General features: G+C 42.0%; 5 protein-coding genes across 8 annotated transcripts; 2 read left to right on the forward strand and 3 right to left on the reverse strand.

The window, feature by feature from the left end:
- Positions 1-101: 101 nt before the first annotated feature.
- Positions 102-4,395, reverse strand: LOC6563012 (aldehyde oxidase 4). Its single transcript, XM_001990483.3, has 6 exons — positions 4,168-4,395; positions 3,361-4,095; positions 2,928-3,161; positions 2,428-2,872; positions 1,312-2,358; positions 102-1,249 (listed from the first exon to the last, which is right to left on the reverse strand). Exons 1-6 carry the CDS (start codon positions 4,378-4,380, stop codon positions 120-122), a joined length of 3,804 nt encoding a protein of 1,267 aa, XP_001990519.2. The 5' UTR covers positions 4,381-4,395; the 3' UTR covers positions 102-119.
- A 772-nt stretch (positions 4,396-5,167) lies between these two features.
- Positions 5,168-9,709, forward strand: LOC6563011. The gene is made up of 5 exons (XM_032737005.1): positions 5,168-6,598; positions 6,657-7,312; positions 7,372-7,560; positions 7,623-8,207; positions 8,289-9,709. Exons 1-5 carry the CDS (start codon positions 5,498-5,500, stop codon positions 8,557-8,559), a joined length of 2,802 nt encoding a protein of 933 aa, XP_032592896.1. The 5' UTR covers positions 5,168-5,497; the 3' UTR covers positions 8,560-9,709.
- LOC6563010 (ras-like protein 1) lies at positions 8,631-11,712 on the reverse strand. 4 transcript variants are annotated; one of them, XM_001990481.2, is made up of 4 exons: positions 11,517-11,712; positions 10,675-11,037; positions 10,315-10,571; positions 8,631-10,232 (listed from the first exon to the last, which is right to left on the reverse strand). In XM_001990481.2, exons 2-4 carry the CDS (start codon positions 10,811-10,813, stop codon positions 10,059-10,061), a joined length of 570 nt encoding a protein of 189 aa, XP_001990517.1. In that variant the 5' UTR covers positions 10,814-11,037; positions 11,517-11,712; the 3' UTR covers positions 8,631-10,058. The 4 variants fall into 4 exon arrangements, with proteins under 4 accessions (XP_001990517.1, XP_032592899.1, XP_032592898.1 ...); XM_032737008.2 differs by having other exon boundaries at positions 11,575-11,687; XM_032737007.2 differs by having other exon boundaries at positions 10,675-11,054; positions 11,575-11,685.
- Positions 11,713-12,092: 380 nt separating this feature from the next.
- LOC6563009 (translation initiation factor IF-2) lies at positions 12,093-13,568 on the forward strand. The gene is made up of 2 exons (XM_001990480.3): positions 12,093-12,122; positions 12,178-13,568. The coding sequence occupies exons 1-2, from the start codon at positions 12,093-12,095 to the stop codon at positions 13,495-13,497; spliced, it is 1,350 nt and encodes a 449-aa protein (XP_001990516.1). The 3' UTR covers positions 13,498-13,568.
- On the reverse strand, positions 13,494-14,637 carry LOC6563008 (39S ribosomal protein L47, mitochondrial). Its single transcript, XM_001990479.3, has 3 exons — positions 14,480-14,637; positions 13,830-14,396; positions 13,494-13,708 (listed from the first exon to the last, which is right to left on the reverse strand). Exons 1-3 carry the CDS (start codon positions 14,581-14,583, stop codon positions 13,558-13,560), a joined length of 822 nt encoding a protein of 273 aa, XP_001990515.1. The 5' UTR covers positions 14,584-14,637; the 3' UTR covers positions 13,494-13,557.
- Positions 14,638-14,788: the final 151 nt, after the last annotated feature.

Below are 14,788 nucleotides of genomic sequence, written 5' to 3' on the forward strand. Positions count from 1 at the left end.
GGCTCAATCTCGAATCCATTCAATTTTATTTTTAGTGATCAGTTAAAAGTAAAAACAAAATTTTAAAAGCAAAAATTAACTTTAAGTATATAGTTATTAGAATTAAGGTAATTAAAATATTAAAGTGAAAACTGTTCAACTACGTTTCCAGTGGATAGCACCACTGTCTCTGGTGTGGTGGGTGCACCCAAACGTACCCACTCTCTCGGAAGTCCGGCATCCTGCCTGGCGGATTGTATGGCATGCTGCATGGCAAAGAGAACTCCCACAGCCAGACAGAGAGCGGGTTCACCGGTGGCCTTGGAGCGGAGAAAACCAACGGGATTGGGACTTTTTTGCAGCAGTTCGATGCGGAAATCAATGGGTATATCCTTTGCACCCGGTGGATGATAGTTCCAGGTGCGATTCGTGAGTAGGCGACCCGTCTGGCGGTCGTAGAGCAGTTGCTCAGTTAGATAGTAACCCAAACCCATCACAAAGGCACCCTCGACCTGACCGACGTCAATGCTGGGACTGAGACTCTCACCTGCATCCTCGAGTATGTCGACACGGCGTATCAGGTGATTACCAGTCAGTATGTCCAGCTCCAGTTCACTTAGACTCAAGCCAAAGATGCTGTAGTTGCTCTGATCGCCTCTTTTAAACGACTCGGTTGCAATCAAACTGATAGATTGGGTGAAAGCCGCCTCCACCACTTGCTGCCAACTGGCCTGAGCTCCCAGACTGCGCTTAACGGGCTCCAGACGCTCATTGAGCGTGACGCATGCTTTGCGAACGGCAATGCCAATCAGTTCACTGGCCATGGAGTTGGCTGACACAAAAGAATTAGCTCCGTTGACCGTATTGCTGCTCTCCACACGGACTCGCTCCAATGGCACGCCCAGCACGAAGGCAGCCACCTGAACCACTTTTGTGTTCAGGCCCTGGCCCATCTCAATGCCACCATGCGAGATGACCACAGATCCATCAGCATGATAAATGGCTACTGTCGCGGGGTAGCATAGTGCAAAACTGACAGCAAAGGGATACTCCATTAAGGCCAGGCCCAATCCACGTTTGCGATAACGATTCTGGGAATTGAACAAGTTGATCTCTTCCCGTCGCTTTCGGTACTCCGTGGACGCAAGGAATCTGGGTAACAGCTGTACCATTTTAGTGCCGGGACGCAAATTGACGAGTCGGGCATCCGCCGGATCCAGTTTGCAAGCAAATGCAATATGCTCCAGGGCCGTCTCCGTCATGGCAATGGCTGTGTGGATAAAGAGATGGGAATCAGCTTGGATGCTTAATTATATTTGAAATTTTACTTACCCTCTGTGGATCCTGGCGCCCGACAAAATGTCGAACTGGGCGCATCGGTTCTCACGGCCGTGCCCTTTATTTTGAAGTTCAAGCTGGTCAAATTGTAAACATTTTTGAGAGCAGGCGTGGTGAGAAAGTCAACCACATTTTCGTTGAGCGTGCAACCTGCATCCTCATAGAAGTTATTGCTTAACATTCGAATGGAGCCATTGGCCTTCGCCTGGAACTCATAGTCAGAGCGACACGCATACCGCTTGCCATTGCATTCCATCATTGACTCGATAGTTTGAACAAAACGTGCAGGTCGATTCAATTTGTGAGCAACCAGTGCACAGGCACAGGCCACCTGATTACCTCGTGTTCCCTTAGCTCCATAGGCCCCGCCAATACGTCGAACTTGTAGCTGCACTGTATTTGCCTCTATCTTAAGCATACGGGCAATGCTGGCTTGGGTGACGTCCATCCACTGGGTGGCACACCAAACTTGGAGTCCTTCCTCAACGGGAACAACCACAGTGGTTTGTGGTTCCAAGGTGAAGTGGTACTGAGGCTCTAACTCAAGAATACCACGCCCCAGAACATCGCCTGGCTCCAGCAGAGGATTGGAGACTTCTTCACAATTGCTGGTACAAGACACAAGTCGATCCTTCTCCATCTCCTTCTCAGCCAGTACGGCGCTCATGCTTGTGTAGATCTTCACTTGGTCTTTGGCATAGGTCACCTGCACCAGAGTCGCCGCATAGACAGCCACATCGTGATCCACAGCAGCGATTACGCCCAGTGGCTGGTCATAGTACCTTACACGTCCAGCACAAAAGATCTCCTCGATTTCCCCTGGGACTGTAAGCAATGTGGTGTTGTTGAAATTATTGTCCCCGGGAATGTCCTTGAGGTCAAAGAAGGCAACCACGCCCTTGCACTGCAAGGCGGCTCTTGCATCGACCTCTTCAATTGTGACACCCACTCTCTTTGCCGTCACGAAGGCGCAGTATACAGTATTGGAGGTGGTAGCCAGATCATTCATAAATTTGGCCTCCCCAGAGCACTGAATGAGGCCTATTATGAAAGGAAGGAATTAGATTAATTCCCATAATAAATAGGTGGATTAGATATATAGATATATACCCTCTAGCTTCTCCACGGCCTGGGACACCGGATACTTTTTGGGAATAGTCTCAAAGGTTTGACTACCCGAGGATATTGGTCGCTCCAACAGCTTACCGCCGCTGCGAAAACTCTGATGAATAAGCTCCTGGGGCGCCGAGCCGAGCAAAAACTTATAGAAGAGTGAGCAGGCCAGTTTCTGGCGATACTCTGGCGATGCCTCTGCCTGCATTTCCACAGGCTGCAGGCTGGTCAGCAGCTGCTCAAAGACTTGCGATACTGTCGCATTGTCGTACAGATCACGACCCTCTAGCAACTGCTCGACAATCTGGGCATGCACATAGCCAGGTCGAATGTTGCCAAAGCAAAGGCGAGCTGAGGCCACTATGCGATGCTGGGAGTTCTGCCACTCGATGAGGAAACCAGCGTTGACATAGGCGTGAACATTCTGAGCCCGTGAGAGGATCTACTTAAAACAAAAACGATAAATAAAATATTAATAATTCGATTCTTAAACTCACCTTGTAGGAGTTGAACAAGTATTTTTGCTTGGGATAGGACCTTAGTACAAACGCACCAATGACGAGCTTTGATGTGGTATCTTGCAGATAATCCAACAGGCTCATCACTCGCTGATGACTCGCATTCTCGTACACCAGGACCTGCACATCCAGTGCCTCAAATGTGATGAAAACATCCGAGGAAAACTCTGGATGCTTCTTCTTCATTGATATATTTCCCGCCAGTGTTCCGTTCTGCAATTGGAAAATCAGACAGTAGACAGTTTATAATCCAGCAATTTCGGAATTATATAGGCTACTATTTTACTTCTATATTATATATATCGAAAGCTGTTCTTGCCTTTCAATAGAATTGGAAGTTTGTATCCTAATTTAAAATTTAATTAGGCAAAAGCAAGTCTTAAACACGTTTTAATTTGTAGCCATAACTTACATTCCGCACCGGCACATTGGCGATCAGGTTAAAATGCTGCCACAATTGTGCGCAGTACTCGAAGCCGTTGCGCTGCTGGGCCTGTCGAAAGATCTGCATCGCATCCGTGAGGGTCAGATTGGCACCCAGCAGCATTTCATCTGTATCGATGCTGTGCTGCTTCAGATCGGGCACCATGTTGACATCAATAAAGTGTCGTACACTCCTTGCCCGCCTATACACGCCATGCGCCGTGTTGCCTGCCACCATAATGTAATCTTCTCCAGTGGGCACCTGGGCGAGTGCCTGGAACAACTCTCCTAGTGTCTTGGGCCAATGCCAATGGCTGTTGTTCTGGGATGGCAGCGAGAGGCGGGAGCAACTGCCGCTGCAGCATTGACCGGTGCGTGGGCAGAGCAGCTCAAAGGAGTCCTCTATATCTAGACACTCCGCTGGCACTTCAATATTGCTGTCCACTGCAAAGGACTTCATGGCATCCAGTATGGGTCGGTAGCCAGTGCAGCGGCAGATGTTGCCCCCAAATGCATCCTCCACCTCACTCATAGTAACTTGACCCGCCTGAGCCTCCAGCAACCCGTACATGTTCATCACGAATCCCGGTGAGCAGTAGCCACACTGGGTGCCATTGAGCTTGGCCAGGCGCTTCTGAATAGGATGATAGCCGCTGCTCTTGTTGCCCAGGCCCTCGTCGGTGACAATGTCCACATCGTTGCAACTGTTCAGCAGGGTAAGGCACTGGAAAGGAATCAATACATATGAATATGAGGCTACCTACGAATCCTTTTTTGGTCTATATTTGCTTGTTACCGAGTTGGCAGCTCGGGAATTAATTTCATTTGTGATGGGATGCCGACGTCGTATGACACAAATGCAGGAGCCACAGCCGCCCTCCAGGCACATGTACTTGGTGGCCGTCAGGTGGAGATGCTCCCTGAGAAATGTGTTCAGCGTGATGTCTGGGGCGTAGTCAGCTGACTGCACCTCGTATGGAAACCCATTCACAGTGAACTTGATGCTCATCACGGCGAAGTTGGCAGCCAAATACCGAGAGCATTGTGAGGCGGCTGTATTTAAAGCCGCTGCAGAAACCTGATGAGAGAATGTATATTAAACTTGTAATTCGAATCTTGTATGACTTGTGCCACTCAGCCAAAATGCGGTATAATGGTAATACAGCTAACCCGAAATATGTTTACGCCATGATTAATATTTTTACTGACAATGCAAAAAAAAAGAAAATAAATAAACAATTAAAATATATTGTGGAGCTGACAAATGCCATAAAGCAGCAGTTTATTAGTCGGTACTAAAACGTATTTAAATACATTGAATTCGACCGTATACAGGTAAAATCTTTATTATCTTGTGGTCCTAAATAATTGGAATATTTACTGTTATATAAAATATTAATAAGGGCTTAAGAATTCCTAGAAATTTCTAGGCGAAACCTGCTTAGCAGTAATTGGGACGGGTTGATTGTGATTATCACCTACAAATATGCAAAACAACAACGAAGTGCTTTATATTTGCATGAAAACTGAAAAGCCAGTCCAGTAATTATAGGAAGTTTCGGATTAGAATCACAGAAAACCCATTCCATCATGTTCTTAGTCAGCTTGAAGTGCTTTCCAAAAATTCGAATTTCTGTTTGTTGTCAGTTCTTCTTTAACCATTTGAGGTTAGTTCAAAGAAGAACCAAAAACATAAGCCTGATAAGTGCTTAGATAAGCGCACACGCTGACGTCATTATGATAAAAACACGTCCATGCAAGTCAAATAAATGTTGTTGGCTATTTGCCGGGAATTGCAGATTAGTTGAAATCGGCGTCAAGTGAATATTCACATTAGTTGCGCCACATTTTGCAATTCAATGCTCAACATTTATGAAGAATAAGAATTAAAGTTTGTAGTTTTTTTCTGCAATTTGCAGATACGATCGCCAGCCCATTGGCGAAACAAATTCCAATCGTGAAAAACGAAGAAAAAAACATATACATATGAAATATAATCTAAAAGTAAAATTAATGTTTGTTAATTTTTTTTTGTGTGTAATTGATTTGGTCACACTGGCGAATTCACAGAAACAGCTGTTTGTTTAAAAAAAAATTGTATTTAGCGGTCTGTTTTTACTACCAATATGTCATTAGAAGAATCTGCTGAATCTTTGGTAGCCGCAAGGATCGACGAATTGCTAGATATTCTGCTCGATTCATTGGATATTGCCAATGAGCTGAGCGTAAGTCGTGTTCTGCAATTCACCTTCGGCTTAATATACGGGAACAGAAACGGTGAATATCATGAGTTATCGTTGAAATTAATTAAAAAGCTGTTTGCTCTGATAATTCCCACAACATGCGAGTATGAAATATTGAATATCCACAATGCCAAACTTGTGACTGACGTACTTTTGTGTGTGGCATTATGGACGAACAACATACCAGAAAAGGGCAAGTTTCTACTGAATCAGCTCTGCCCAAGAAGTTCTAATGACAACAGTCAGGCAGAAGATGGCCAAACACTCGCACAGGTCATGGACAATTTTCTGTGCGAATTGGGAGCAGAATGCATCTTGTCGCACAAACTGTTCAAACGCATTGAGCAACTATTAAAGTCGACGGTTTCCGAGGAGCGTAGATCTGCACGTTTAATTTATGAAATGATACTCGACAAGAGCTTACATAAATCCAATGGTCAACAGCAGCTGGATTTATTCTCCTATATCATAATAATGGAGAGCCTGGAAGTAAAGGCATCTACGCAAAAGCCAGCGCCAATTGGAATTCAGTTATCGCTCCTAAAAGACGAAAGTAATGATGCAAATTGGTTGCACATTTTGTACACCAAATTGTTACAGAATCCAAACCTTGAAGAGCGGACCTCGACCCTCGAATTCATGATGGCACACTTTACTGTAGCTGAACTCTTTAGTGCCCATTTGCTGATAGAGTTCCTAACAGCTACCAACAAACCGGAGCTGCACAACTTGGAAGGTTATTTTCTGCCCGAAGAGCAAATGAAGAAATTTGTTTCTGACATAATCGGTAAGCAGTTTGTGAAGGCGCTTGCTGAAGTGGAATGGTGTGGTGTTGCTCTGCACCACTGGTTGAGTTGCCTTGGGATCAAAAAGCAGCCACAAATCTCTAAAAATCTTCTGCTAAAAATTTGTACACTTGTGCGAAATTTTGAACACTTGGATTTACGAAACAGTGCCTGCAATCGAATCTGTGAGCTTTTTGAGGTGAGTTAAATAAATTGAAAGCCAAATATTGGAAGATCATCATCTGATTCCGTTTCAGGTCACCATCAAGCATTTGTCTTTAGGCGATTACATGTCATTTATAGCGGCGCTTTTTAACAAAAGCGATGATGTTTGCGAATTCGCATTTTATTTGCTTTCATATGTAATTGAGGATTGCAATAACATAAATAAAGAAATGGTTCATCTCACAAAAAGTGCATATGAAATGCTATGCAATTATCAGACTTCGAATGTGTTGCATCCATTTCGGGTACTCCTGGAGCAACTCGAGCATGTTCCAAAATCACAACATGGATGGTGGCGTCTTCCGGCTTTCTTTTGTCTATGCTGGGAAGATCACGCCATTGATTTCTACCGTTCTATGTATGACATAAATATCAACGTAGTTAAAGAGTGCCGGCAGCCTACAGAGCTGCATATATATTTAATTGATAAACTAAACTGTAATACTGAGGAAGAAATCTTGTTTGTGCAACAGCGAAGTGTGGATTTATTTTTAACAAATAATGTACACAATTGGAGTCAACTCGAAGGGTTCCATTTGAATCTAATTGAAATAATAAGGAATTGCACACTCAACACATTAGTACACCTAACAAATCTACTTGGAGGACACGACCAACCGCTGCAGGACGCGAAAGTGCTCAATACTCTTTTAATGGTTTTAAGGACCTATCCAAAACGTTGGACAACGTAAGTAATTCAATTCTACCAATAATTCAAACGATCATATTTAATTTGTATTTGCAAAGCACTGGAAATATTTTAAAATATGCAACACAGCATCTTGACTTAAATGAAACGAAAAATTTAATTGAAGACATGATTTCCAATTGTAATGACGTTTGGGAACTTGGGCAAATTCTAATGACAAAGTCCTTGCCACAATCTACGATAATAAAAGGCTTACTACATTCTGATATCTCGTTGGGGGTAAGGCGGTAAGTTTGCATTTGGTATTGTATTTAATTAATATTACTTTGTTTAATTTTTTTATTGAAAGCATTGAGCATGCATATCTAAACAGCTTATCGACCTGGAACGTGTCAGATCATATTAAGCGAGAGAATTATATCACTTATGTCTCCAGAATGGCCAAAGAGGACCTATATGAACTGTTTAATGAACTGCTGAGCATCAATGAGAGTATTAATGAAAAGGAGACGTTGTTGGAAAATTCGATAGATCACAGGATTCAAATGCGGATTGCGAGAACATTTTTCCATTTCGAATTTGCAGGTGCAAGTTTGCCAAACTATTGGTCTGAGAATCTGTGGACAGCCCTGTTAGCTCCCAATAACCAATTAAATATTCGATATTTTTATGAATGTCTGGTCGCAAAACTGTTGCCAAATTTCGAGCTGTTACTGGAGAAAATTGATAGGTTAGCCAGCTTTCAACCTAATCAACAGGAGTCACTTATATCTGTTGTGCACTTGTATTGTATGTTCAATTGGGAGACCTTAAGATTGGAGCATTTGCAGAAAGTCTTCCAGCGCCTTTCTGATGAGTTGATATCGACAAATTCACAGACAGTGATTTTTTGCCAGTTGATTCTGCACAGACTGGCTATTAGATATGAAAACAGGTAGTAAAGTTTCAATTGATCTTTAAATATAATTATTTGTCGAATTTGCTTATTTGCCCTATCGATTTTCATGCTTTTTAGGATCGATCTTCCAATAGCAGCTTCGATGAAAGATCGCCTGCCATTATCATTCAAAGACAATCCTTCCGACTATCAAATGCAGGTCCGTCTGATGCTACCAAAAATATTACAGCCCCAATATTGTCTGCCTGCCGATGCAATTTTATATATGACCAATGCACCGTTTGATGAATACACTTCTCCAAAATTTGGCGATTGGCAAGACATGGACGAGATAGAGAAGTGCCGAAGCAAGTTAATCGTTAAGCGAGAAATTGTTTCTGTAAATTAGTTATAAATTTTATTTCGTAACTACAATTGATGTTTGCGAGAAGGAATAACTGATTCGTTACAAAGTATATATAAATAGTACACACAATTGATTTATTACTTTCCTTTTTGTATGGCAAAAATGAATACAAAAAAAATTAAATATTAATTTATGTATGTATAAAAAGCTTAAAGCAAACTATATTTGTATATGTAATTGGCTGCTTGTTGTTTAATGCAGCATCCATCTGCTATATATATGTACTATGTATGGATCTGGCTTATGCGAAGCTCTTTAATCATAAATTGGAAAATGATATATGTGAGTTAGGTGCATAAGGTCATTGTAATTATATGTATGTATATACATATACGTATTAATAGACACGATTCTGTTTGCTTTTAATTCTCAATTCAATTCAAAAATAGAGTTTCGCATAAGCTAGTTAACTGTTCGATCTGTCAGTAAGATAAATAGATAAAAATAAAAATGTCGATTTCCATATAATAAGTCATACAATATTTTGTGCTGTTATCTGTTGTTGATTTTCTCAATTTAGCACCACATAAACGATAATAACAGTGAGCTTCTTTTCGTTAATTTTGCATTTATATTTTGCTTTTTTTCTTCATTTTTTTTTTGCTTGTGGAAATTTCTAATGGAATTCTGCTTGTGCGTGTGTGTATGTGTGTGTGTGCGTGTGTATGAAGGAGGTAACGAAATCAAACGCAACTGGCCATATATATATATATATATATATATATAGCTCCGAAAAAATGCAACGAACTGTTAAGCATTGACTGTAAAGCCTATCAGTAATAGTAAAGAAAAAAGGGACTGAAAACTAATTATTTGATTTACATACAAAGATCGTTTTGAAGCACGATATACTCACACACACACACACGCGAATAACATAGTTTTAGTTATTTTTAGTTTCGTGCTCACTAAAAAAATGAAAGAAAAAAAAACAAATGGTTATCAAAATGCGCTGTCGCAGCAGCTTAACCAAGGCAGTTTACAAATAGTATTCATAGTTATTTACACATGTATACGGTATACACACGCATAGTTAATAATCTTAAAATGGGCGCCATAAAGCATTTTCAAACGACACACATGTTGCACAAAAATGATTTGACATACATAATAAAACTTTAGTTCGCTTAAATTAATTACAATTTTGTTCTTCCTCCCAACAATTGCACCAAACTAAACACGCGCACTTCTCTCTGCGTGCGTGTGTGTGTGTGTGTGGGTGTGTGCGTGAGTGTTTGTGGGTAGATGTGGGTAGTGTGTGCGTGAATTTGTATTTGTGCGTAAACTAAGAGTCGCAAATGCAAAATACCACAAACGAATCTATATAAGCTACTGCATTCGATTGCCGACCATTCTCCCAACAACCTGGCACACACACTAACACACACATACACACCAACACACACAGACAAACAGACAAGCACACACATACCGGACAGGCGAATAATGACATGACAAAAAAAACCAGTGCGTGAATCCATTTAAAGCATTTTACATTTAAATCTACGATTCGGCTTATTCGTTTTGCGTCCTTTTCGTCCCTTGTTATCCTTATCCTTGCGTATCTCGCGCACCAGTGTGTAAAATGCATCATCAACTCCCATGCGCGTCTTCGCTGATGTTTCAATGTATGGAATGCCATATTGCTTGGCAACCTGAAAGTGAACATTTCAATATATATATTAATTAGATGGTATTACTTATAGATATGCTATATATGCCAATCTATATGTTTACCTCACGTGCTTGCTCGTTTTGCACGTTCCACGATGGCAGATCACATTTATTGCCCACAAGCACCATCGGCACCTCTTCGGCATCCTTGACACGTTTGATTTGCTCGCGATATGTGCCAATATCTTCAAAGGATTTAGCACTGTTCACGGCAAACACCAGAAGAAAACCCTCACCGGTTCGCATATACTGATCACGCATGGCGGAATATTCTTCTTGGCCGGCAGTATCAAGAATATCCAGCAAGCACGTCTCACCATCTGCCAAAAAAATAAATAAATATTTAGTTATTTATATATTGATTACATTCAAAATAAATATCATAAATAAAATAATCAATATCAATATCATTTTTATACGCACCAATAACGACTTGCTTTCGATATGAGTCCTCGATTGTGGGATCGTATTCATCAACGAAATGATTTTGGATTAGTTGTATGGTTAGAGCTGATTTGCCAACGCCACCGGCACCAACAACAACTAGCTTGTATTCCGTCATTTGGCTTCGTTCTGTTAGCCGTACTGATTCTCGCTCTCGATGTTTACAATTGCAGTCCACGCAAAGTGTTGTCAATCTTTGTTTGTGTGTGTGGGCGTGTTTTTGTGTAGGTGTGTATATGTGTTAGTGTTAGTATTGGTGTGTGTGTGTGTGTGTTTGTGTCTGAGTGTGTGTATGTTCCTCGCCCAATTCAAAATGAGAGCTGCAACTGAAGATTGTGGCGACTGCAAATAAAGGAGAGCTGTAGACAAATTATTTTTAATTAAAAATGATTAAAATGAATAAAGCTCATAATTAGGCATAAATTAATGTGAGTCAGAGTCGCTTTGACTGCAGGCTTTTTGTACTTTTTCGTTGCCGCTCACATACACACGCACGCACGCACACAATCACGAACACTTGCACGCAGGCATACAACGGGGAAGCGCGAGAGAATGAGATGACAATGACTCAAGCGTTGCACAGACACTCATCGCGAGCTAATATATATCTGCTGCAATTCGGTCAATTACACAATTCAAGCAGCCGACAGGCATGTCGACAGTTATTGCATATATTTGATGAACATTATTGTTTTTGCCTTTTTGCCGACATGAAGCTTGCTACTGCTGGCTTATCTATGCATGTATTTGTGTGCATGCATGTATGTGTGTGTGCACTTGTGCGTGAGTGTGCAAGTGTGTGTGTATGTATGCTGCCGGACCTTCTTTGTTGCTGTCGCTTAAATTGGCTCCTCCTTGTTTTATTTTTTTTCGTCTTACGTCAGTCTAAGCGAACACGGCGTTAACTTTCAACTTGTGCACGGTGCAACAACTTTTGCGTTTTCGTAATGCCTTATTTAATAATTTTAGATTAACGATAGTCTACGAGTTTATGTTTTCTTGTAGAAAGAATTTTTTATATTGCCGTATTTTGTAAGTGTTGGTTAATTTCGGATATTACAGACTGTTGTGCATCACTGACACCAACTTGCCATACAAGTTAACCGAAATAAAATCGAAATGCAAATTGCTTTATTGTCAATATCATTCGCCTCCATACAAAACTGCTGTGTCGAAATAGAGAAATAAACATACCTAATGAGTTCATATTACAAATGAAATTACTGTACAAAATGCGATTAAGTATCGCGCATAATTTTTAAGAACCTATCGATAGAGTGTGGGGCTGCTTAAAATTGTACATCGTTAACAGATTTAACGATAGTTATGCGTTGGATGCGATAGTAAAAACATGTCCAGAAGCAAAAGCAGCATGTTTTGACCAGTACAAAAATACAATGCTTAATAAATTAGAATTTAACAATTTGGTAAGTGAAACATGCTATTTCTACATACGGACAATGACTAATATTTGTCAATTAGGTGATTACCAACAAGAAGATCATCCAACAAGCGCGCTCGCAAACAATTGCGAAGCTGGTGCAAAAGTTGCGCAAATTGAAGGAGGCACTGCAGAAGCAGCCGGAGAATGTCAAGCACAAGGAGCGACTACGAAGGAATGTGGAGTGCATGGCACAGTTGAAGGCGCTCAAGCGTGCAGAGCTGATGCGTTCGCTATTGCTGCTAGATAATAGACACAATGCTGTGCTGACGAATGGACGCGCAACACCTGATGAAAAGGCGATTGCCATGTTGGCTCTCAACAAAAAGATGCAACAATTGGTAGCCAAATTTCGTGAGAACTTGAAGCTGAGCGCAGACCCCGATGCCAAATGGCGTACGGATATATTGGAGACGAGCAAGCGGCGCATCAAACTAGATCGGACCGAGGAGAAGCGCCGCAGACGCAAAGAGCTCAAGGAGCAGAAGGCGCTGAACCGCAATAGACTGGAATGGTTGAATGAACACAAGCCATCGGCGGATGTCATAACATCGGAAGTGTTGGAAACCCCACAGCCAGAAATAAATGATGAGAAGCCAACCGGCAGCAAGCCAGACAAATTGGAGAAACAGCAAACAGTGCAGGATAAATCGAAGAAACCTAAAACTGACACAAAGCACGGAGGGATCAATCAAAAGCCCAATGTGGGAGTGCAGCAGCAGCAAATGGACATCAATCAAAAACCCCAGCAAAAGCAAAGGGAGATCAATCAAAAACCCAAAGTACAAAGGGAGTTTAATGAAAAGACCAAAAAAGCCAGACCAGACAGGTGGGGAGGATCAACGCAGCGGGAGAGTAATGATAAGCCCCAAGAAGACAATCCACAACAAGGGCTTAATAATAATAAATCCAAAAGGCCGAAGCAAGAGGATAAGCAGAGACCCACATATGTGGTCGATCCGTTTTTCATTACGGAATCGGGTCAGCCATATTTATCGACTGCCGTTGTGCTCTCCGGTGATAGTCATAATGAATCCGATGCAGATGATGATAATCACATGGCGCAGCGAACACGCAAGCCGCCGATCAAAAGGCAGGAATACAATGAGAGACGTCCGCATAATGACAGACATCCCTCTTGGCTAGCCAAGGAGCAACAGAAACCAATTATAACCAGCTTCAAGGGAACGAAAACAAAGTTCAGCGATGATGGCAACGCAGCAGAAACAACGATAGCAGCTCCATCTGCTGGCAAGGAGGAGAGTGCAGCGGGCATGCATCCATCGTGGATAGCCAAGCAGCGACTGAAGCCGAAGATCGCCGCTTTTGCAGGCACCAAAATAAAATTCGATGATGATTAAAATGTATATTAAGGTTACTTTTACTTTTAACAGTAGGTGGACCAGCACAATAAATGATCCTTAGCCATCCACTTTCGGCACGAAATGGCCGCGCGCCTTATCGCTGTGGCGTAGCTTGTCGATCTCCACATCGGGGAATTTGCGCTTCAACAGCTCCAGGTCGAAATTGGGATTACGCCGTAGGATCATCATGACCTCGTTGCGTGAGCGACTAAAGTAAATAATATATGAAACAAACTTGCAGCTTAAAATCAACACCTTTTTAAAATCGAAGTTGACTTCCTCATTGGGTTCTATGGTTTTGTCGACTTATTTATATGATTGATACTTACTTTTTGGCTTTGCGTTTGGCATTGTAAAGCTTCTCGCGATATTGCAGCAGAAATTTGTGAACAGCGCGTCCGCCGAAGCCGAGATGACGCGACTTAATCCATTTGGTGTTCATGAAGGGCGGCAGGACATGCTCACAGGATCTGTAGGTACAGCGGAGGCCGAAGGCGTTGTGCACCAGCTTTTGGGGACGTTCGCCCGTTTCGCCAGTTTCCAGCAAATGATAGGCTTTGTTTCGCTCGCGGACAACTGTCTCCAGATTCTCCATGGATATCTTGACCTTATCGATGCGCTCGGGATTGGGAAAGATTTCCATTTTGTCGTTGCACTCGTGCTCCATTGTGTACAGCATGTTACGCTCCTTGAGCAGAATGTACCACAGCTGATGCAGATCCTTATTGGACTTGATGCGCAATTCATCCAGTTTCCAGGCACGTCCCACTTTCACTTCGTTCTCGCTCCAATGCTTTGGATTGTCAAAGAACTCCATGAGTGGTTCCTTGCGCTCCTGTCGCGCGCATTGCGTCGTATGCAAGCCGCATTTCAGGACACCTCCAACTACTGCCGGTCTGTGGATTATGTAAACCAAAACAAAACACGAGTCGATAGACGACATTTGCTTGGATAGTTTGTTGTCAGCTTTCAGACTTACCTCCATGCTGGTAATTGGTTTTGAGACGTCGTTAGCAAACTCTTGAAAGTAACTGTGCCCACAGTTTTTGCCAAATTAAAACATTTAATTAATGTTGAAGACATTTTTTCCAATTAAAGGCAGCCACAGCTGACTGGCGGTTAGTGATGTGCGTGGTCTCAATGCGATGCACGTTGATTTTGAGAATTTAGTTATCGATATTGTTAATATGTGGTGTTAACACACCCAGCTAAAATCTAGTATTATAGGGGCGTACAAAATCTGTTAATTAAAAACTATAAGTGACTCTTCAATCTAAAACAATTACTT

The sequence above is a fragment of the Drosophila grimshawi genome, unplaced genomic scaffold (genome assembly GCF_018153295.1).
Source record: "Drosophila grimshawi isolate 15287-2541.00 unplaced genomic scaffold, ASM1815329v1 contig_311, whole genome shotgun sequence".
Taxonomy (NCBI): domain Eukaryota; kingdom Metazoa; phylum Arthropoda; class Insecta; order Diptera; family Drosophilidae; genus Drosophila; species Drosophila grimshawi.